This window comes from Protopterus annectens, chromosome 17.part0, assembly GCF_019279795.1.
Source record: "Protopterus annectens isolate FY-2018-M chromosome 17.part0, PAN1.0, whole genome shotgun sequence".
Taxonomy (NCBI): Eukaryota; Metazoa; Chordata; order Ceratodontiformes; family Protopteridae; genus Protopterus; species Protopterus annectens.
This window is the reverse complement of record NC_056751.1, coordinates 180,591,947-180,616,401: the sequence shown is the minus strand read 5'-3', so window position 1 is coordinate 180,616,401 and position 24,455 is coordinate 180,591,947. Positions and strand designations below refer to the sequence as shown.

The 24,455-nt window shown below is 37.3% G+C and overlaps 1 protein-coding gene across 1 annotated transcript in view; it reads right to left on the bottom strand.

Moving 5' to 3' along the window:
• Window positions 1–22,830, bottom strand: part of COMMD10 (COMM domain containing 10) — a 408,139-nt gene extending 385,309 nt beyond the window's left edge. The window contains exon 1 of the mRNA XM_044059162.1: window positions 22,741–22,830. Within this exon, the coding sequence (XP_043915097.1) occupies window positions 22,741–22,769 (29 nt within the window). The 5' untranslated portion in view covers window positions 22,770–22,830. The remainder of the gene's footprint in view (window positions 1–22,740) is intronic.
• Between the last annotated feature and the right edge of the window lie 1,625 nt (window positions 22,831–24,455).

Here is a 24,455-nt window from a genome sequence, read left to right as displayed (position 1 = left end):
TTGTGGTGACAAGGTTTAGGTCCCTAGAGCATGTGGCTCAGAGGGATTGGGATTTCTTCAGGTGTAGCTTTATATGTTAGGCAGAGATCACCTCGGAGTAGGCGATATGCTACGGAGTAAAGCTGGATTTTTTGAGGCGGTCAGTGTAGGGCATTTGTTTGAGGCCAGTAATCCTCTTTGTGAGGTACTTCTGTGGACTTTCTAGCTGCTGCAGATGTCTTGTGAGGTACATTCCAAAAGGGGCGTTGTACTCTATAATGGGTCTAATGAGTGTCGAGTAGAGGGGAACAATGACCTCTTTTTTTCCTGGATGAGAACCCTTTTATGATGAGGTGTGCCATGTAGAAGGACTTCCTGACTACTGTGGCGAAGTGACTATCAAAGGAGCGACTACTGTCCACCTGGGTCCCAAGGTCTCTTATCATGCATTCGGTGTTAAGTAGATTGCTGCCTATGTGGTAGTTCATGGGTACAGAGATTTTACCAAAGGGGATGATACTGCACTTTTTGGCATTGAGCTTGAGGCCATGGCTCTGACACCAGGCATCTGTCTCAGCGAGGCCCTTCTGTAGGATGTCCACATCATTTGGGGACTTGACTATTATTCCTAGTTTGCAGTCATCTGTGAACTTCATTAGCCAGTGGCCTTATGTGTTAGCCTGTACTTCAGAGAAGTAGATACCAAACAGGAGAGGTCCCAAGACGGAACCCTGTGGCACTCCACTTGTCACTGCTTTGAGGTCAGATTTGGAGTCTGCAACTTTTACAGTGTGGGTTCTGTCAGTGAGCCAGTTGGCAACCCATCTTGTGACGTAAGGATTTATACCTAGTTTAGTGAGTTTAGCTATAATTCCAGAATGGGGGATGGTGTTAAAAGCCTTGGCGAGGTCAAGATAGGCTGTGTGAACCACCTTACCCTCATCTATGGCTTTGGTGACTGCCTGGTGGTGGTGTGCACCGTCTTCTCCTAATCCATGGCTTTGGTAACTGTCTCAAAGAAGTCAACCAAATTTAACAGGCATGATCTCCCTTTCACGAAACCAAACTGTGTGGGATCAAGTGTATGGAGGTTGCCAATGCCCTTATTAATGAGATCCATGATAATCCTTTCCACAGCCTTGCAGATCAGACTAGTTACGAATCCAAAAAGCCACACAAACTGTTAAAAACAAAAAAGCCAAGGGATAACGCCTCCAGCAAGCATACGATACAGCTACAATTCACTCGCTGACCAAATTCAATGTTGAATTAAGATGAAGCAACGAAGGTTCAGAAATTTAACGTTAGAACTTTTATTATAAACAAGCACTTTCGGAGAGATTCGTATCTCTCCTTCCTCAGACGAAAATAAAACATTCATTTGTTACAGCTTCCCCATTAAATAGGGTAACAATAAATCAATTAGCAAGCAACCAATTTAATTTAATTTAATACCATGCTTATCTTCTAAATTACTAAAAAATATTGTATTTACAAAGTCAGCTTGTTCTGTTACCCCATCTTTGATTATGTGAAAACATAATTATAAAACTATTAAATACTCAATGCCTACAACCCTCTCATATACCTGTTATCAATGCATATATTTAGACCACCCAGTAACCATTTAAGAATTTAAGAATATAACTATAAAAAACTCATAAACATAAAAATAAAAACTAAAAAACATGTATATGTTATTGTTATTACTATGCTTCCAAATCGGTTGTCGATATACTGACAAAACCGAATTAAAAGCGCCACTGCCGATTTTCACATGCAGTGCATTTATCTATGATTTTAACTGCCCAATATTGAGCGCTACTACATAATTTGATAAGTAACTGAATATGTTTTTTTATGTGTGTAAAACTATAATATATTTAGATACCCATAAATTATGTTTTATTTAAACAATCAAATTAAAATAAAATTAACTATTTATTGTTGACTGTCATCGAGGTCCAATACTAGCAACCTTAAAGACAACTGAATAATCATTTCTCCAAATTTATAATAATGGTAATAATCAACATGGTGTCAGAAATGATTCTGAAAATCATGGACGCATTGAACAATAATTCCATGAACTATGCCCTACATGTTGTAACATACCTACTAAAAACTATAATATAAATCAAAAGAAATATAAAAATATATAAAACTAAATAACATTATGTTACATTACACTGTTATCCCTTAAAACGACACCACTCTAAAAATAATAATACACATTATGCACCACCTAAGGTCTACAGGGTAATGAGTTATCTCCTAAGGGTTAAAAGTTTTAATATACAGGTAAGGGAAATCGCTTCATTTAGGCCTGGATATGTGTGTGCGGCCGTCCTCAGTTGCCATAGCAATTCTTCTTTTTCTAATAAGATGTGCCATGGGCCTGAGTTGGCTTGTACCTTAATTTGCTTCAAAACCGCAAAGTTAAAAGCATGGTCCTTATTCTGCATGATGTGGCAAGCTAGTGCATTGTTAATATCGTTCTTAGAAATTGCATATAGATGTTCATACATTCTTTTATGCAATGCCCTCTCAGTCTTTCCTATGTAGAAAGCCGGGCATTGTCTACAGCTTGCCACGTAAACAACTGCTTTAGAAAAACAGCTGAAGTTTCCAGTCAACCTGTATTTTACGTTATTTATTATCACATGACTCCCCTCCTGTATAAATTTGCATTGATTGCAACACCCACACTTAATCATACCTTTCAACCTATTAAAAGTGGTAGGTTTATTCATTTCCAACAGTGCTTTTAAGTTAAAACCTTTTCTAAAAGTAATATTGGGTGTTGTACCTAGCAATTGATGCAGCTTTGTATCTTCTATTATGTTTACCCAGTTTTTCTGTAAAATTTTCCTTATAAAGTGATGATCTATCGAAAATGTGCACAAAAACCTAACTCCTATATCAGGTTCATTAGTTCTTCTATCGTTCTTCACCACCATATCTTGGTTGACTGTCACAGTCAGATCATATTTATTCAAAATAGGCCTGAAATGTCCAGATTCTCTTTTAAACATTACCTCAGATGTAATCTCCAAAATAAGCGAATCCGGGTATCCCCTATTTAAAAACATGCCAGTCAAGTTACTACACTCGTCATGGAAGTCCTCATCTCTGGTGATCATACGTGCCGCCCTCACCATCTGCCCTTTAACTACCGCTCTTTTTTGATGGAGAGGGTGGCAACTACCAAAGTGAAGAAAACCATTGGAGTAGGTGGACTTTCTATAGATGTTACTGATGAACCTGGAGGCACTAATGTCTTTATTTAGCTTTATGTCTAAAAAGCTAATTTCAGTATCATTTACCTCGTATGTGAAATCTAAAACGTTAGTCATAGTTTTAATGTTGTCTATAAATGGGACCACCATCTCTAGAGGCCCTTTCCATAAAAGGAACATGTCGTCCTGATACCTGGTGTACCAAGCGACATGCTCCTTAAATAGAAAGTTGCTAAACAGCAAAGTGTTTTCCCATTGTGCCATTACACAATTGGCAAAGGAACCCCCACAGGGTGAACCCATAGCTACGCCGGAAGCTTGCCTGTAAATCAAATTGTTAAAACTAAAAAAATTATATTTTAACACTAATTCCAATAAGGTCTCAATTGTGTAGATAGTGTTTTGTTCAACATTTCTTGACTCAAGGAACTCCCTAACCCAGTCTAAACCCAACTGCTGTGGAATGACAGTGTATAGATCTTTCACGTCCACAGTCAGGAAAATAAGGTTAGGGTCAAAGGGTATTCTATTGATGTTCTCTAGAAAGCCCCATGAGTCCTTACATATCTGAGTTTCTTTTTCTATGTATGGTTTTAAGACACTATCTACATATTTGGCACAGGCAACCAGAATGGATCCCCTACCGTCAACTATGGGTCTGAAAGGGGGGTCGTAGATGGATTTATGAATTTTGGGGGCTCCGAAAAAAGAGGGCATTCTCGGTGCTGCAATATTCAAATAAGAATGGATATCAGTGTCTATAAAATCTTCCAAGAACAAGTCTTCAACTGTAGACCTAACCCTATTGTGTGCTGTATTAACTTCATTAATGCTTGCTACCTCATATGGGCCATTTTCCAAATGGGTAGCTAGTTTGTTTATGTAATCCACTTGGTTCATAAAAATGAGCCCGCTACCTTTATCGGGTTTCATGACCCAAATCTTGCAATCCTGTAGTAGTTTTATAAAATTACGTTGTTCAGTTGTTATATTTAGGCTGTGTTTGTTTATGTTATTAACTTTATTAGCAGCCAAAAATCTTAAATCCAATTCACAAGATTTTTCAAAAATTTTAAGATTGCTTACTAGGGGAGGATTAAACAAACTAGCTATTCTAAATGGTTTAATAAGTGAGGAACTCTTGCCCAATACAGCCAACAAATTTTGTTTACGAACATATAGTTTCAGGTCTACAATTGTTTTGACCAAGTCCATATGAGTGTCAGGGACAAACGACAACCCCTTAGAAAAGAAGTCAGCCATAGCGATGGAAATATTGAGGGTGGTATAATTAAAAATCTTAAAATCCCCCTCAGTGCTATATACAATAACTGGCTGACTTGGCCCCTTCATCATTTGTTCTTCTGGTTCTGTTTGTTCCTTAGTGTCATTTTGTTGCTGTTCGACCTCAGGTTCCTCTGTCTGAAGTTCTGGGCCTGTCCAAAACCCTGTTGATGTTCTACCCGTGGTTGTCCCACCCTACTAGTGGTACCACGCTGCTGTTGCCCATTGTCTTTACTCTTGTCAATAGGTAAATGGTCTTGGTCTTGGTCACTGTCCAAGTCAACCTCCCCCTCCACGTCACTAGGGGGGTCGTTGTTGCCATGGCCTCCATCTAAGAAGGTATCCAACTGGTACATATCTTTGTTTCTATTATCAGAATTTTTCTTATTTGACTTAAGCAAAGGTCCCCTAACCTTATTATTTGGTTGTCCAACTTGTGGTGGCTTGGGATACGCTTTACTGTCCGCATATTGTTTTACATCTCTTATGATTTTCTTCCGCTTATTATCACACAACTTATTAATAGTAGCATCAATGCTAGAAAAAACCCGAGAGTAATCATATTTATAACGTAAAAAGTCATGATTGCTTTTAATTTCTTGTTCCAAAACAGCTAAGTCATTTTTGTAAGCATCAACCTGTTGTGTATAGTGGTCGATCAGCATAGCAATATATTCAAAACTGTGCTGATCGAATAATGCTAACAGCTGTTTATGAAACTCTGAGCCTTCCTCAAGGCCCACCGGAAACCTCCATTGCCTCAGCCCCTTAGGCACAATTCTCTTATCCAAACACTCATTTAAGTAGGAGATTTCAAGCTGTAACTTTTTACATCTAAATAGTTTGTAATCGAAGTCTCCGATAAGCACTGCAATACTGTTAGGGTTAACATCCTCAGTGTTCTCCATATTGGCTGCCCCCACTTCTATGCTGTCAGGAGGTGAAAAAAAGTTTTTTCTATTTAAATATAACGATACCGTAGGTACGGAATCGTTAAGAGATGTTACAGTACCTTGTGTAGCAGTATTCCCTGATACTGGTGCGTGCCTTTGTCCAGCAGGAATGTCACTCAAATCCGTTAAACCTAAACTACCAGAATGTACTACGGTAGTTTGTAACGCTCCTGCCGGCTGCTGGCTTCTGATTCCCATACCAGCAACAACTAGGCCTCCGTCTGTGCCAGGGTTAACCTCTCCAATGTCAATAACCTGATGTCCATTTGCTCTTGTGTTGAGAGCGTTGTCCAATTTGTCCATTCGTTGGGTAAACGTGTCCATTCTGCCCAATAACATATGAATGAGAGTTGTGAGATCTCCATCGGCTTTCGCCTCGACGCCGTTCAAATAAGTGTCCGAACCGTTGCTCAAATTGCCTCCGTCTTGGGAAAAAAGTAAGCTCTGCGAAGCAGCGTTTCCCTCGTTGGCCATCACAAACTACGAATCCAAAAAGCCACACAAACTGTTAAAAACAAAAAAGCCAAGGGATAACGCCTCCAGCAAGCATACGATACAGCTACAATTCACTCGCTGACCAAATTCAATGTTGAATTAAGATGAAGCAACGAAGGTTCAGAAATTTAACGTTAGAACTTTTATTATAAACAAGCACTTTCGGAGAGATTCGTATCTCTCCTTCCTCAGACGAAAATAAAACATTCATTTGTTACAGCTTCCCCATTAAATAGGGTAACAATAAATCAATTAGCAAGCAACCAATTTAATTTAATTTAATACCATGCTTATCTTCTAAATTACTAAAAAATATTGTATTTACAAAGTCAGCTTGTTCTGTTACCCCATCTTTGATTATGTGAAAACATAATTATAAAACTATTAAATACTCAATGCCTACAACCCTCTCATATACCTGTTATCAATGCATATATTTAGACCACCCAGTAACCATTTAAGAATTTAAGAATATAACTATAAAAAACTCATAAACATAAAAATAAAAAACTAAAAAACATGTATATGTTATTGTTATTACTATGCTTCCAAATCGGTTGTCGATATACTGACAAAACCGAATTAAAAGCGCCACTGCCGATTTTCACATGCAGTGCATTTATCTATGATTTTAACTGCCCAATATTGAGCGCTACTACATAATTTGATAAGTAACTGAATATGTTTTTTTATGTGTGTAAAACTATAATATATTTAGATACCCATAAATTATGTTTTATTTAAACAATCAAATTAAAATAAAATTAACTATTTATTGTTGACTGTCATCGAGGTCCAATACTAGCAACCTTAAAGACAACTGAATAATCATTTCTCCAAATTTATAATAATGGTAATAATCAACATGGTGTCAGAAATGATTCTGAAAATCATGGACGCATTGAATAATAATTCCATGAACTATGCCCTACATGTTGTAACATACCTACTAAAAACTATAATATAAATCAAAAGAAATATAAAAATATATAAAACTAAATAACATTATGTTACATTACACTGTTATCCCTTAAAACGACACCACTCTAAAAATAATAATACACATTATGCACCACCTAAGGTCTACAGGGTAATGAGTTATCTCCTAAGGGTTAAAAGTTTTAATATATATAGATAAGCATGGTATTAAATTAAATTAAATTGGTTGCTTGCTAATTGATTTATTGTTACCCTATTTAATGGGGAAGCTGTAACAAATGAATGTTTTATTTTCGTCTGAGGAAGGAGAGATACGAATCTCTCCGAAAGTGCTTGTTTATAATAAAAGTTCTAACGTTAAATTTCTGAACCTTCGCTGCTTCATCTTAATTCAACATTGAATTTGGTCAGCGAGTGAATTGTAGCTGTATCGTATGAGATCAGACTAGTTAGGCTGATGGGTCTATAATTTCCTGGATAAGTGGACGCTCCACTTTTGTCCAAAGGGATGATAGTGGCTGTCCTTCACACAGCTGGGGTGAAGCCGGTACTCGAGCTTTTGTTGAACTAGGTGCCTAATGGTGCTGCAAGTTCCTGTCTGAGTTCATGTAGAATGCAGCCTGTGATGTTATCGGGTCCCATGGAGGTTGTATTTTTTTGCCTTTGCTAGGGAAGTGATGACTTGTTCCCTAAAGATAAGGGGAGGGGGGCAGGTGCTGGGGATGTCCTGATTTACTGATGGGGGGGGGGGGCAGAGGGGTGAAGTTTTCACTGAACCTGTCCGCCAGCAGGTTGGCTACATCTACTGTGTTTGTGTATGTGGTGTACTTGACCACTAGTTCTGAGCATATCTGAGTGCTTTCTTTCTGAGACTGCAGACATATGTGAAGAAGGTGCTATGATTGTCTTTAGTAGATGTTGCCAGGTTGGACTCGAAGTTTGCTATGGAGGATTTCACTAGTGCTCTTATTTGCTTGTTCAGGCTAAGGAAAGATTGCTTCCAATTAGGCACCTGCTCCTTCTTGCTCCTGGACAGCATTTTTTTCCTTTTATTACAGAATTTATTTATTGCAGATGTCCACCAGACATGTTTACTCTTCCTTGAGGAGGAGGATTTTGTCCTGTCGGGTATTCCTGATTCCATGCAGCTATATAAATGCTCTTACAGTACTTTGGTGTAGGTTTGGACATATGTGCCAGGTTATTGAAATATAAATGTTTCCAGGGAGAATGTGCCATTCAGGATAAACTACATCCACATTGAATTGTTATGCATGCTTAGCTATACCCAATGCATAACGCAGATAGCATGGTGGTGCATCAATTATTTATTTGTGGTATGTCAGAATATTGAATCATTGTAGGCTGGTTTCCAAATGAGAAAGTTTATTTTCAGTAAGCCTTCTATTATTCTAACTTAAAAGAATGATATTAGTTAATACAACATATATAAGTGTAATTAGACTCATATTTGGAGACCAATCATAGCAATAATTTCTCTCTCAAAACCTAGCAGAACTAAGTTGAACCAGAAATGTTTCTGACTAAACAAACACAATTTAAGCATTGTATTTAAATCTGAGTTGATGGCTAGTCATTAGTTTGCTAAAATGTTGTCCAATTAATATATTAGCATAAACAAAAAAATCAAGCTCTCACAGAAAAATTTGTGTGTGTGAAATGCATGAAATCTGTTTCTATCAAATTATGCATATCTCATTAGTCTGAAACACAGTTGTTGAGTCTTTCTGCTTTTCCTGGTTAGGGGTCACCACAGCGGAACTCCGGCCCACTAATGATTGGCAGTAGATTTTTACGTACCGAGTTGCCAGCTCTGATGCACAACCTTCAACGAAGGTACGCCCATTCACGCATGTCTCCACACAGAAGACGCTTTAGCTGAGAATCGAACAGGACTACGTCTTACTGTGAGGCGACAACACTACCGCAGCACCACCACTGCAGTTATTAGTCTGAAACACATTAATAAACATAATTGCCACTCCACAAGACAGATTTCTGCAAATAAATTAAAACAAAACTCTGGCTATGAAATGTAAAACTAATATCTGAAGTGATCTGAGAAAAGTATATCTTGAACTCTTAAATTACGTTGTGAAAAAATCTGAACTATCCTGTTTTTACGTTTACCAGCTACATAAGCAGTTCCTTTTAAACATCCAGAAATTCAGATGAGGGGGAATACAAAACAATATCAAATCAGAGCTCCAATTAAATGTTTACCTTTCTCATTAGAAAAGTCCTCATTCACAGTTACTGCTCCCTGTAGCAATTGCTGGCAAGCTGAATTAAGACTGTTTATTTGCATCAGCATGAAATAAAGTTTCATTTTAAACAAATTCCTTTCCTTAAGTTCTTTACAGCCTCCTCACAAAACAGTGTTCCTGTCACTCTAAAAGCATATGGAAACACAAAATCAGTACAGGAAGCTTCCTTGTCAAAGCATAATTGCAAATGTCTCAAAAACATTGGAAAATGACACCCAGAGAAGCTTTTTGGACAAATGATTGTGACTTCAGTGAAAGACTAGGATTTTATCATAAATATTCTGAAATGCCAAGTAAGATCCCCCCCCCACCACCTCAACAGTATTAGAGATCTGCTGTTACTACATTAAAGCCTGGTAATTAGAAGTTCTGTCAACAGCTCTGAAGGCAGACGGTAAGTCAGAACCTGTCAACATGATGTTCACCCCTAACATTGTTGATTTAAAAAGTCTACGACACACAAGACAGACACATCACAGAGAGATGAGATACAATTTCAAATAATCCTTAAAAATTTTCTCACAATTCCTTTAAAAAAAACTCAGAAATATTCTGCCTTCAGTTGAAACCCAGCACACTGCAAAAATACAGATTGCTGTTATATATTAGTTTACACCACAAGAGATCATTTAAAATACACACTTAAGATAGCCAACATTATGACATAGAGGTGTAAATTGAATACAGCCCATGCAACCCTGAGTTTAAGTAACAACTTGGGCATTCAGCAGCACTGGCAGGGGAACGTGGGCATGCCCATTTTGGTGGGGGGAGGTGTGATAGGATGCACATAGCTACAATCCCACAGAGGACAGGCAGCAGTGCAGTAGGGTTCCTGGGGGCTGATTTTTAGCTCAGCAAGCACCCAGGTCATCACCTTGCCCTCGCTGTCTACAGCAAGGAAGCAAGTATTACCAGGAGGTAGGCATTGAGAATGACTGTGGTACCATGATCAGGTTAAGGTTAGAGACTTACACAAATGTTCTTATTGCCAGGATGCTGTTGAAAGAACAAACCCCCCCAAACACTTCCTGAATGACAGCCCTTCCGGATGGTTCTTGCCCTTGCAGATCTGTGGACTGCCCCATCAGCTAGTCAATGAATGGGCTTCAGTACTGTAAGGAGAAACTTGACACTCTGCAGGCAGAGGGGGAACGAGCACCAAGAAAAAATACATTAAAATAAGCACACAGTATACATCTACTGTCAGCAACCTCAGAATTTAACTAATTTCTCTCCATCCTTCAGAAGACTAGTAGAGGAACTGCTAGAATGGCCTGTCTCTTCAATGCAATTCTGAGAACTAATCAGACCCTCTCTTGTCTATTTCCCCCTGCTGTAGAGTGGGTAACAGTACAGCAAGGCAGTCAGAGGGGTATTTAATACTATGCAAATTCTCCCAAAACTGATGTACCACTCTTCTTGGTTCTACCCCCAGATATAAACAATTACTTGGAGGACATAAAAAGGGACAAAAATTTCATCAATATGCTCTCTCTCTTTTCTAAATGTACCAGAATCTTTGAAGTGTCCTAATCATGAGACAATCAACTTTAAAGCTTAGACACCATGGATGAAGCCTAGCTGTCAAAAAAATTCCATCGTAGAATCGTAATGTTTCCGTCAAGAATGGACTTCCAAGATGGGTCCACAACAAGTAACAGTTTAACTCTAGCTATCCCAGTGTGAAAACAGAAATTCAACGGAGAAGACCAATAGACTTTTATATTTATGGGTAAATGTCAGTAGCTGGATAGTACGTGCACTGCCTGAATGCCAGGAAAAAAGGAAACACAGAGCACCTGGAAAAAATCAGCAACAATAAAATGAGGAAGAAACACTGAATGGGGAAAGTTCTGCAGCTGTTCAGCAAAAAGCAATGCAACTTCCAGACATGACTTCCAGTAACCTACAGGAACACATAAGACAACTGCACACAGACCTGGTTAAAATAAATGAAACACTGAAGCAGTATATAAACACAAACAACAAAAGGCTGGAAAAACTGAAGAAGCTTTAAAAAGATATTCTGATGAGGTTGAAATGAAGAAAAGGCTGGCTAAATAAAAGACTGTCCAGGAAGATGTTTAAAAAATAATAGAATTAAAAGGCAGAGTACATAGGGAAAATCTGAGATTTTTAGCTATACCAGGAGAAGCTGGAAGGAACAGAATGTATCAATTTTTGAAAACACAAATAAGCAACTGGACTGGTATTCCACAGTAGGAATTGCTAGTTGAAAGGGCACATCATGTGTATGCTGCAAACCTGGCTATGAGAAAGCAACGTAGACCTTTAATAGTAAAGAAGCAATCCCACCAGACAAAGGAGTTGATTCTAACAAAACTGTGGCAGAAGGACAAAATGCTAAAAGTGGGAGACAGCAGAGTGTTTGTGGAAAATAATTACTCAATGTACACCAGGCAGAAAAGGAGTAAATTCATTCCGCTATTCAGGGAATGTCGAGATGCAGGTGTGAGATTCAGACTGCTGTACCCAGCTGTCTTCAAGGTATTCTTCCCTGGAAGAACAAAATCATTTTTTGATGACGTACATGCTAAGCAGGGAATAAAAGTTTGTATAACAAAAGTGAGCTGTGAAACAGGAGGAGATTCTGCTTCTTGTTCTTCTGGTAATAAAGATCACAGACTGTACCCGGAAAACCTTTTCCAGTGTTTCAACAGAAAATGCTGGACAGAAGAATGGGAGCAGGAGAGTTGACTAGAAGAACCAAGGGTATGGTGGAAATGAAGCAGAGACATGTTTTGGGAGATGGAGACAAACAGTAATAAAACCAGTAACGATGTGGGATTACAATGCAATAAGTATATTTGTGAAATAAGACGGAACAAGGAAATCTGGAAATATTGGACTTTTTAAGAATTTGTTGGACTCTACAGTGTAGATGCCCTATTTATTTTATTTATTTATTTATTGCATTTGTTAACCAGAAGGTACACTAGGCCTAGGTGAGCCCATTTTCAGTGGATGCCTGGGGAGAAAAGCTCCACATACAATTAGCAAGTTTATACAAGTACTAGTACATACAGAGTTAGCAGATTTTATACAGTAACAAGCTGGACATACCTTAACAAGTCAGGTACAAAATACAAATACATATCAGAGCTAACAGGCATTATACAGTAACAAGCTAGGACAAAGTATGAGCAAAAGGTTTAGATTATTTATATACATACTACCCAACTACTGCAAAGCAGCAAAAAGTTCAGATTAATATACATACTATCCAATTACATTATGCAAGTAATTAGTATTGTTAGAGGACTTTATGCAAGAGAAAGTCAGCATAGGGATTATAGATTGCTAAGGGTATAAACATGTGTGATGACAGTTTTTAGATATTAACTATTAGAGATTTGAGGTGCAAGTAGAGGACATTGTCAAAACAGAGTGAGGGCTCTGGTGGTTAGTAATGGATATGAGAGGTAGACAGAAGACAATGAAAGATAGCCTGGAGTGACGAAACTGGTATGGCAATTGGGGATTGGTTGTAGACAGAGTTAGGTGACACACCATTCATGTCATTAATGTTCAGAACAATGCTTTGAGGAGGGAAAGAGAGGGGAGAAAGTTAACTTTAAGTAGAGAAAACCTTTCTTTCTTAATAGCACTATTTTTGTGTTGAATGGTTTTTCTTTGCATGCTAAAAATAACTGAGAAAACTTTACTTTATAACTGTAATGAGATTATAAATGGGTGCTGCTGTTTTTTCTTTCCCTTTCTTTCTCCCTTCTCTCTTTCTTCTTGTTCAGTTTTAAGAAATGTAGACACTGCAATGTAAAAAAAAAAACCTGGTTAAAAGAGCACGACAAAAGAAAATTAATGTGCTTTTTCTCATTCTTGCATGGGGGGGACTGGACTAAAGGCCATACTTTGATTTAGTAACAAGTTTTAAGAGAAAGCAAGTAAATGAAAAATAATATTACATATTATGAGGCTTTTTTCTACCTAATGAATGTATGCTTAGTAGCAATTATGTATCTGGCCCTCATGTCTCCATCGAAACAGCCTGATAAAGTGAAATTAAATGCCTGTTTCTCACGTCTCTATGGAAGCAATCTGATAATGAGAAACTGGCTGTCTGGTTCTCGTCTCTCCAAGGAGGCAATCTGATAAAGAGAAATTGGTTACAGTCTGGTGGAGAGTGATTGGCTGGGAAAAAAAAAAAGAAAAGAGAAACTGGCTAGGAGATCATGTTCTCTGAAAGCATTCAGGGGGTTTCTCAACTGGGAGAGCTATATAGATAAGGCAAAAACAGATAGCACTTGGTAGAAGAACAGGTTGCACCATGCATCTTAGCATACATAACCTTTCTTTTAGGTTAACTCAAGTCTGTCAGTTTGAGACATTTGTTCCTATTAGGAGGGTTTGTTTGTTTGTCTTTTTGGCTTTTCCCGGTTAGGGGTCACCACAGCAGAACTCCGGTCTGCTAATGATTAGCAGTAGATTTTTTACGGGTGCCGAGGTACCAGCTCAACGCCCATTCTACATGTCTTTCGGAGGCCACTCGACTGCGGGGAGGACATGCAGACTCCACACAGAAGGCATTCCAGTCTTCTGTGTGGAGTCTGCATGTCCTCCCCGCGGTCGAGTGGCCTCCGAAAAACATGCGTAGAATGGGCGTGCCTTCGTTGAAGGTTAGGCGTCGAGCTGGCACCTCTGCATCTGTAAAAAAATCTAAATATCTGAAGATGTACATTAAATTAATACGTTTTAGGAGGTATTGGGGTTTGTTTTTTTGTTTGACGGCTTTCAATAAAACAAACATTTTGTAAGATGTGACATACGCTCATATGGATATGACAAGAAACAGCTATATAAAAGTTCAACCTGCCAAACTCTGTATGCATGTAACACAAAAGCTGGAACTAGAGATTTACCAAAATAGGTGTTATACACAAAAGTGGGAATAATAACTTTTTAATACAATTATGCTTTCTGTAATGTCTTCAAATGTCAATGATCTCACAGATAAATACAAAACAGAAAGAATAGTGAACTATATTAAAAAAATAGAGTGCAAATATCTACGTTACAGGAAACATACTTGGAAAGAAATGAACATGTGCATTTCATAATGAAAGGTTTTCAGGATGGTTATTCAGCTGACTATCTGAGACAAAGGAAAAGAGAAGTACTTATATTAATTGCAAGAGGAGTTCCAGTAGTGATAGAAGAGGATAAAATGACAATAATGGCAGCTATGCAGTGCTAAGGGGCTACTGGCAAGGGAGGAGGATTACACTGGCATGTATTTATATTCTACCTAAAACTGCTATAATGGATTCTGGGATTCTGGGAAAATTCTGGGAGAAATAATCAGTTTTCAGCAAGGAATAGTACTTACAGGTGGGGACTGGAATTTGATTTGCAGCAGTGAAGATGTGTCTGGGGGGACAGAAAGGAAAGTATAACAAAGGAGGATAGATTTTTGAAGAAATTTATGAAAATATTTGGCTTTGAAGATGTGAATTCAGTAATAAGAGTTCAGAGTGAATTTACATATTCCCCAAGATATAAAAACTGCCCTAGGCTAGACAGAATTTACATTTCACTGGAACATTGTGCATTTATAATTGAAAGTCTTCATACACATCCAATAACTATTTCAGATTATGTACCAATAATAACTAAAATAAAAACACAGGGTAATGAATTATAAATGTGACACTGGTGCTTTCCCACCTATTTGTTGAAAACAGAGGAATTTATGGAATGGGTAGTGGAGATTATATGGGAGCTACTCTGAAAATACAGCTAGGGAGTGGGATAAAATGAAGGTAGAGTTTAAAAATTGGGTAGAAATAAAAGAAAGGGAGTTATAGTTAAGAAGAAAAAATATTTAGAGGGACGGACAAATGTTACCTATTGTAGAAAAGGGGGAATCTGACAGAACAACAGGAGGAGCAACTGCAGAATACTAAGCAGAAAATAATGGATTACCTCAATAATATACATGAGTTTAGAAAGACTGCTGTTGAGCAACGTTTTTTTTTTTTTTACAACACTAGAGCACAAAAACTTTTAGAACAATGACTCAGGCAACAGAAAGTAGAAAGGGCTGTCACCAAGCTTAGGGAGCTTATAACATGAAAGGTAACAAATATTTAGGAAATTCTATGAAAATCCTGTACACAGCAGAGAAATATGGAAATCAAGAAAAGATACAAATGGAAAAGTTTAGAGAAGGATTAAATATGCCAAGATTAGAGGCAGATGAAGCTCAACTTCTAATGGTTAAGATAAGAGGAGAGGAGATAAAAATTGTGATGAATAACCAATCTACATGAAAGTCCCCAAAAATAGATCATATTCCTGTGGAAGTTTGGAAGCTAGGAGGGAAAAACTGATAAAGATTTGGAAGGTTTTGTTTAACAGTATTTTAAGAGGAGGAGAAGTACCAACATCCTGGAAGAAAGCAGTGGTAACTGTAATATCTAAAGATGGTAAAGATCCATCAGATCCAGCTTCATATAGGCCCGTTGCAATACTAAACCATTATTATTAAGTGTTCATGTCTATAATGGCTAAAGGAATGGCAAAAGTAATGCCAACATTGATAGATGTGGATCAGTATGGTTTTCTGGAGAGGAGGCAAACATTTGACAATATTAACAGAACACTGATGATCCAGAGGGAAACAGAATTTAATAAAAATACCATTATTGTTGGTGGGTTTTGATGCAAAGAAAGCATTTGATAGAGTAAGCTGGGACTTTATGAGCAGGGCAATGGAAGCATTTGCATGCCCTGAAAAATTATAAGGTTGATTAGGAGGATATATGAGGGATTGGAGATGAAAATTAAAGTGGGTGTGGTCCTCTCTGATAATTTCTGCTTGAGCAGAGGAACCAGGAAGGAGTGTCCTCTTTCCCCCTTTGTTCTCTGCATTATATTTAGAACCACTGTCAAAGAAAATAAAGGACTCAGGAAATTCAAGAATATAATTGGTATGGTGGTCAAGAAAAGCTGGTTGAATTTGCAGATGATATTATTTTATACCTGACAAAACCAGAAAGAGTCATTACAGTGCTGTGGAACATTTTGAGACAGTTTCAAATCTTTTTGGGATACAAAATTAATGAATAAAACAAAGGCAGTAGCGGTAAATTATGTACCCACTTATGAACTGGTTCAGCAATATCCATATTTATGGGGACATGATAAAATGAAGTATTTAGGAGTATGGATTAAAATGACTCCAGTGTGGCAGTGAAGGGTATGTGGGAAGAGACTAAACAAAAGATAATATAAAAACAGAAAATGGAAGCTTTGTTATATGGATATGGACAATAAGATACAAGCAATTAAAATGTTTTTAGCCCTATTAGTCTTATACACAGGTCAGGCATAGTTTTATCAACCATAGAAAAAGTTGTGTATAGCAATTAATAAAGAGCTGAAGGACGTCATCTGGGAGGGCAAGAAGGAAAGTGTGAAGTGAGATAAGCTAATTCTTCCAGTATAACAGGGCAGCCTGGGATTACCCAATTTGAATGGGGTATTTCAGAACTGCACAGTTAAGGCTCCTACATATAGCACAAGCAGAAAACTATAATTCAAAGTGGAAAGGGATGATGATGAAATGGGGGAAAGCTGAAGTAACAAGGAAAGACTGGTATTTTGGATGCAGGCCTTTAAGGAGAATAACAATAATCATACATAACATGATATCTATAAAGTATCCTACAAACTAAGCCAACAAGGGAAAGGAGAAATAACTAGAGAGGGAAAGATGACAGAATGGGAAGATGCCATGAATTTATTTGGACTGCAGGTTAGAGATTGCCTTCCCTATTAAAGACTGATATCAGAGTATAGGCAAAGAGAAAGAAATGTGGGGTCCTAAACGAGAGATCAGCACTGGTAAAGCTTTTAGTACAATCTAGAACAGAAGCTGATATTAAAAAGGGAATAATTAGTGCAACATATAAAATACTGCATGATAACTGTAAGAATCAAAGGAGGTTAGAAATGATTGGGAAGAAAGATTGGATAAGCAGTTCACAAAGAAACAATGGGAGGATATATGTATGTCTCCCATATATGCAGCAAAATCTAGAAGATTTAGGATTTTTGCTTGGAAATGTTTACATAGATATTTTTTATACCCCAAGTGGACTTCAGAGAATTTATCCTCAGGTAGACAGCAAATGTTGGAGGTATGAAGAGGAAAAAAGTGGTAACTGGGAACATATTTTCAGGGAGTGCAGTGAGCTGGCAAACTTTAAGGATTCCCTGTGGGATGCATTGTTAAAGATGCTGGGTGGGCAGACTGGTGTGATGAAAAAAATGATTTTTCTGAGCTATGATACAGAATCACAATTGCCTAGACCTGGTAAGGCCTTGATGTGTCTAATTATGATGGCTGCCAAAAAAGCAAGTACTAGAAGACGGAAATCAAAACCTAAACCAACTGCACTAGAAGTAATGAACTTAGTAACAGAGAAAAAACAACTGGAACTGAGATCTTTAGAAAGGGGTAGGAGTAAACTACATAGGAAAAATGGGAATTGTGGGAATGATACATACAGGGGAGGAATGAGGTTTAAAAGAAGGCAGGACTTAATGAGCCATGTAATGTTTGACTGAAAATGATTGGGTAGATTATAAATGATGTATAGTGTTTGCAACTGGGAGTCTGTCTGCATGGTCTGTGAGGTAAAATGCTTGCAACTAGGATTGTGTCTGTGTGGTTGGTTTGCATTTATATAAATGTATGATTACCTATGTCGTAAGTGATGGTTTAATAAAGATGTTTCCTGTTTAAAAAAGGGCAGGAACTGAATAATCTATGTAATGTTGATTAGGTTATACAATATATAGCAATATATGTGAAGTATAATGTTTGTAAACGTGAACTTGTTAATACAGTTTGATTACTTTTATATAAATGTAAATTTGCCTATGTCACAAGTGACAATTCAATAAAGGTGTTTAAAAAAATGTTTCTGTAAAGAAATCCATGCATTAGATATTTCTGAAATAAAAACAAAACAAAAAAAAAACAATGATTTTACAAACTGACATTATACAATTATACCAATAACATGCCACAGTTCAGATGTGAGTGCCAAGTTTTTGTGAAAGCATAACAACAATATTATTGTGACTCATTTGCAACAACAGAGATGTATAAAAAATGAAAATAAACTTAAAAGACACTGCAACAGGAGCCTGTATAACATTATTCATTCACCTATTTTCTTAGCTACAAATGTTATTTTGAAACTATTCTAATGAAAGTTTTGAAGAATACAAAGAGGTGATTACTGCCATCAGTTCCTCCACTGACTATACCACCCAACATCACAAGGACTAGTCTGATTAAATATAACATGGTGAGTCAAGACTTGGTCAATGAAAAAAGAGCTTACAACATGAGGCAGGATGAGGTTTCAAGGCAGAAGAAATAAAAAATCTAACTAGAAGCTCAAAGCAAAACCTTAATGAATCAACCAAGACATCAAAATTACAGTGTGGTAACACATGGCCAATGACATGCAGCTATGTAAATGGCAAATGCAATATGAAAATCTTCCTTCAGAATATAAACTCTGTTTATAGATCATGCTTGCTGGCCCTGCTCCCCTCACTCTCAAGATGGCTTGACAGTCCTAAAGAGAAATTAATCTACTTAAGCGATCTAGAATGAACATTTACAATACTGCTGCACTAAGAATCCTCTGTAACCAATACTATTACCAAAATCCATTCCTAATCTTCCTGCAAGAGAATCTACAGCTGATCATTCTATCACTTGGGAAAATAAGACCCAAATCATGAAAAGCCTAAATTAAGTACTAATCTAGTTACTTTTTCATCAAATCTCTCAGATCTAATAAGAACTCAGCTTGGTCTCAAAAGCTGAAAACAGTAAGACATTCCTTAATTACATCAGAGAAATGAAAGGGAAATTTTTGACTGCAGCATGTTATCAATAAGCAATGAAGTGATCAGCTAGTCACTGCACATTGTGAATTTGCTTGCTGAAAAAAAAATTGATCAAACTTCTCAAAAAGAAAGAAATATTTCTGAGTGTTATACAGCAAACATGATAACTGCTGCCATAAAATAAAAATAAAAGCTCAGCTTCTACAGGATTAAATGGCATATATGAGGGATTTATACACAAGATCAAACAGCAATTAACTAAACAATTTCAATCACGTTAATCACAGTTTTACTAAGTGGACACATCCCTGGCATGTATCAATACACTGCAGACATACCAATTCACAAGTAAAGGTCATATCAGTACCAAATACTTTTGGATCCAACAGCTATACCAAAAGAGTCACAGTGGAATATATCCAAAACGACAGAAGGGACCTACTTCTGTTAGCTATCGAACAGTATGGGTTCGTTAAGGAAGAATCTTGCTTTCTGAATCTTGTGACATTCACTGAAGAGATAAAAGTAGCAAATGATCAATGGATGGCAATGTATACCACTTATCTTGACACTGCAAAGGCATTTGACACTGTCCCATTTAATGTAAACTTGACGAGTTAATCACATGAAATATAAATTTATATGTAATTCAACAGGTAGAACAGTGGTTAAACAATAGAAAACAACAAGTTAGTGGACAATTTTCTCAGGAAAAGGATGGATTGTTCTCAACAGATGAGAGGGAAACAGCCACCTCAAGTGGAGGAGTTGTTCACAAATGACAGTACAGGAGATTAGGAGTAGGATCAGCAAATGGATTCACTGGTATTAGTGCTGCAAAGACTGCTGTTTTTCATCAGTTCAGTCTGGTTCAAAGTCATACAACAAACTTTTCATGTTACCAGACAGTCTAGGTAGGTAGGTAGTAACCAAAAGGAAGAGATCAGAGATAGAATACAAAATATGTTCCTTTACAGGCTTCCTGAGCTAACCCTCCAAGAGACAGTAATGACCATGATAATCCAGGAGGATCCTGTAGTTTGGCTACAGCGCCTATTGCTATAGAAAAAGATTAGTCAGTTGAGGTGTCCCACGCACCTAGGACAAAGCTCCAGGGCAGACCCCGGGCATGCCTGAGAGAGAGGAAAGATTATATTGCTCAGTACGACTAAAAAATCTGCAGGATAAGCTGGAACTATTTTTGGGAATAGGTTTTGCTTACCTTGTTGCCAGTTCACTCCTAATCAAAAGGAATGGTTTACAAAATGGATAGATACAGGACACAAATCAGCCAGACTCTAACATTTTAGAATTCATGCCATCATAAGAAATGTTAATCAGAAAGCTCCCCGATTAATCCCCAAATATAAAACAGTCCTAAGTGCAAAGTCAGCCTGGAAGACTATTCCACAATTTAATAATCATTCTAGCTAGATATAATTTTGTACTAAATGCCACCAATGTGAAAAATGTAAATGAAAAAATTCAAAACTGTTTGGCAAATTAAACTCCTTTGCACATAAAATGACAAGACATGTAGCACAAAAAGTGCAACCTTACTGCAATAACAAGCAATCTGCTTCTTTTGAAAAAAATTGTTGATACCTTTGCCAATTATTTTACCCCATTACAGGCAATGATAGTAACATAACACTGTATCCTCCCTAGGCTATCAGCTTTCAATAGGTCTCATTCAAAAAAAAAAGGATAGATGGCAAAACAAAGCCAACTACTAGTGCTTAGCTGTCTCTAATGACATTTGGCAAAAGTGATTCAAAGCATATGACACTTTCATGTACTACACACAATCAACAATTCTTGTGTATAAGAAAAGCATTCACATTTATTTCACTACTTAAGGGAGAAGGCTTCACAACATATAGAATCATACAGAACCAGTTCACTGATCTCTTCCCTTTCTAAGATACTAAAAAACAAAATCTGTATCAAATCAACGAACACACTTCTCAGACAAATAACTACAGGTTCTTTACAAAATATTAACATGGCTTCCAGAAGTGCCATGCTACATGGACTGCTCCAAAGACATTTACTAACAGCCGACATCAAAATATAGTTGCTAGAAAAATACCTGGTTGGATCTACATTGGTTTTCCAAAAACAGCAAATTCTGTGCAACATCACAAACTCCTTTCTAACATGTTGAATGGACCAAGTTGAACTGCTTTATCAGTTATCTATAGTTTTGTACCTGCAAAGTACTGATCAACAACATTTTCTTTCAATCTCTACTAGTATGTCTCAGGGATCTATGTTAGGTACAAGCTTATTCACAAAACAACCTTTTGTTAGCGTGTTCTTTTTCCACAAATTAGTCCACAATTTTTATGTGAATATGGTGACTATATTGTCCTCTGATAGACCTCCCAGAATCATTTCCACTTTCAATGTTATCTGGTTGTCTGCTTAACATACACAAGTAGTTTGCAGAGATGGGACTTAATGTGAGGAAATGACATAGTAAATACAGAAAAAACTGTTAGGACTCACACTTGTACTTATCCAAACGCTGGCAGGGAGTTAGCCAAAGAAAATGCATTGCTGATTATATATTACAACATGAAGCCTCTATTAAGACTAAAAGTCACATAGTAAAGTTGTATTGTTATCTACAACTGAATATGCTTTAGCTTTCCCCATCAACAGCAACTGCCAATCACTAAGTAGGAATGAACAAGATCTTTAAGTTCATGATGACTACACACCTAAGAAGGAGCATCAGTGTACTATCCTAAGTCAAGCAGACTGGCTTCCTGGGTTCCATTTAGGATCTATTCATTCAGTTCTACACGAATAAAACAAAATTTATTTTACAATTCAAACACACTGATCCTTTGCTATCAAATAGTGTATTTAGCATAAAGTGCAAAATTCAAATAGAATGGAAAATCAAAAACGCAATAAATAAATAAAGCAATAAACATACTAAAGTACTTTGCAGCAGATGGTGGAAGGGGCACAACACTTATGAAAGTTTTCCAGCAGCCTAATAAGCTTACTGATCCTCTCCATACAAGTCAGCCATGAACAGCTTTTACCTGACTAGATATATAGCTTTAGAGTAAACTCATAAAGCACTAACTTTTCTCATAATGTTTATGTGATGTAATTTATGTACACGCTTTGCATGATGCTTGTGCCTGTATAATTACTGCAAAAGGCAGTGAATATGGGCCTTGGTCCAATGTATCTGTCTTAAACAGTAAATAAAGGCCAGTTCTTTGACATGCTTAACTACTGACATCCTCAAATATAGAAATAATCGGGACAATGTTCCATGTCAGGGGCACATTTTAAAATAAAATTACTATTAACTTAAAAAAGCTTACAGAATAACAGAATGTGCATTAACCTGCATTTTAGTAAAAGAAGTCAAGGGTAATCCACCACTTTTCCCAAATCACTAGTTTTTGGAGGGATTAAGGGGAAGGAGAGTGCAAAATCAGGAACAGTTGAGAGGTATGATTCTGCAACACACTTTACAGATGTGTATTTGCCATCCCGGTACAAATTACCATTGTCTTTTTTACAGATTCGAAACAGTCACTAGCTAACAATACGTCCTCAACAATAACAACATGGGGAAAAATGCACCGCAACGTGCTGAAATACTACTTAATGGTGTACCTTTCGGTCTCTTTAATAATCGATGCCATCCTGCGTTTTGTTTTTACCTCCGCCTCAGTCACCTGATATGTAGTCAGCTGATATCCCTATTGACGGGTGCCGAGAGGAATAAGTGATTCACTGTATGGAGGCTTATAAATGTGGTAATAATTCAGAAAAATAATGAAACAATAAAAAAATAAGTCTAATATTGATGCACTATGGTTTCGCGTTGATATTTCCATGTGTCCTTAGATCAGGAAACAGGGTATGGCTTTATATTTTTGTGCATGTGACAGCCGGTCGCAATGTAGACAATGCTGAATAAACGATATAATGTGAATTTATATGGAGTCGAGTTTGTTTCTGATCTACAGTTCATGGTCGTAACGATTTTTCTGTGTCTCTCTGTTACGTACACAATTCCTGTTTGTGCGCGCTTATACAATGTGTATTTCAATATACGTGCGTATAACTGTGTGTGAAACGTATTTTTTAAAAATCAGGAACAAATCTCAACGGAATGATGGACAGATCCAGAAATAATATAATATAATAATCCAGAAAACATTTAAAATATTAGCACTATCTACGTGAGACATTGACAGAGTAAGAAAATGTGTCTGCTGCGTCACTGTATATTTTCTGAAGTTAAATAGTTTATAACTGTGATTGTCGTCACTATTAAGTGTAATTCACCACCTTTTTCTCCAAAGGTCACCCGTTTTAGGAGATATCAAGAGAGTCAAGAGCTAAAATTTGACCGAAGTGAGTGACAGTTGATAGGTTTGGCATAAAATATGTATATACTTATCGACTGTCCATATTTTTGCCTTATACTTTTAGTATGCCCCTTGTAAAAAAATTGTATTTTTCTGGTAATTCCCAGAGGACTGAACTCACTAAATAATGAGACAATTTGAGTTTCAGATTTCATAGCCTTCCAAAAAAATGCATGCGAACACAAAACCTGTCATTATAACAACTTTCTAAGTTTGTAAGAGCAATATTTAAAATCTGTCCCTATTTTTGGGCCTTTGCTCCCATTAGTTTAGGCTTTGTTCAGATTTCTTGCTCTAAGTGGTGTGATACATACACATTTACACAAACACACAGACGTGTGTGTGCTGTGATACAGCGTAATTTGAACTTTTTTTCTCTACACCATTTGCACTGGAGGATGGAGCCACAGCTAATCTGCATTTTCATTATGTGGTCTTCCTAAGGACATTTTAAGCTATGCCCTAGGAGGCTGCTTATTCCTTATATTTCATAGTAGTAAGAATTGTCTCAGCCAGGCTGCTAATATTTTGTGATTACAGGTGAATTCTCCCCTTGAAAGGTGCTACATCCATCCAGTTGGCTGATGTCGGGATATTGTGTGGTGTCTCGTGAATGAAAATGGAAATTAAGATATCCCATTCTGGATTATAAATAGAAAACTCTGGAAAACAGATCATGCCTACTCAACCTGGTGAATTATTTGAGAAGGTCATCAAAGCAATGGATGAGGGCAAAATGTTCACACTGTCTACCTTGACCTGGCCAAGGTATTTGACACAATACCCCACTCGGGCATTGTTGACAAACTCAAGAGGTTAGATACAATCTTGTATGTCACCCGGTGGATAGCCAACTGGCTCACAGACAGGACCCAGGAAATTAGAATTGGGCAGTCCACCTCTACAAACAGGCCAGTCACAAGTGGAGGCCCTCAGGGTTCAGTCCTTGGACCG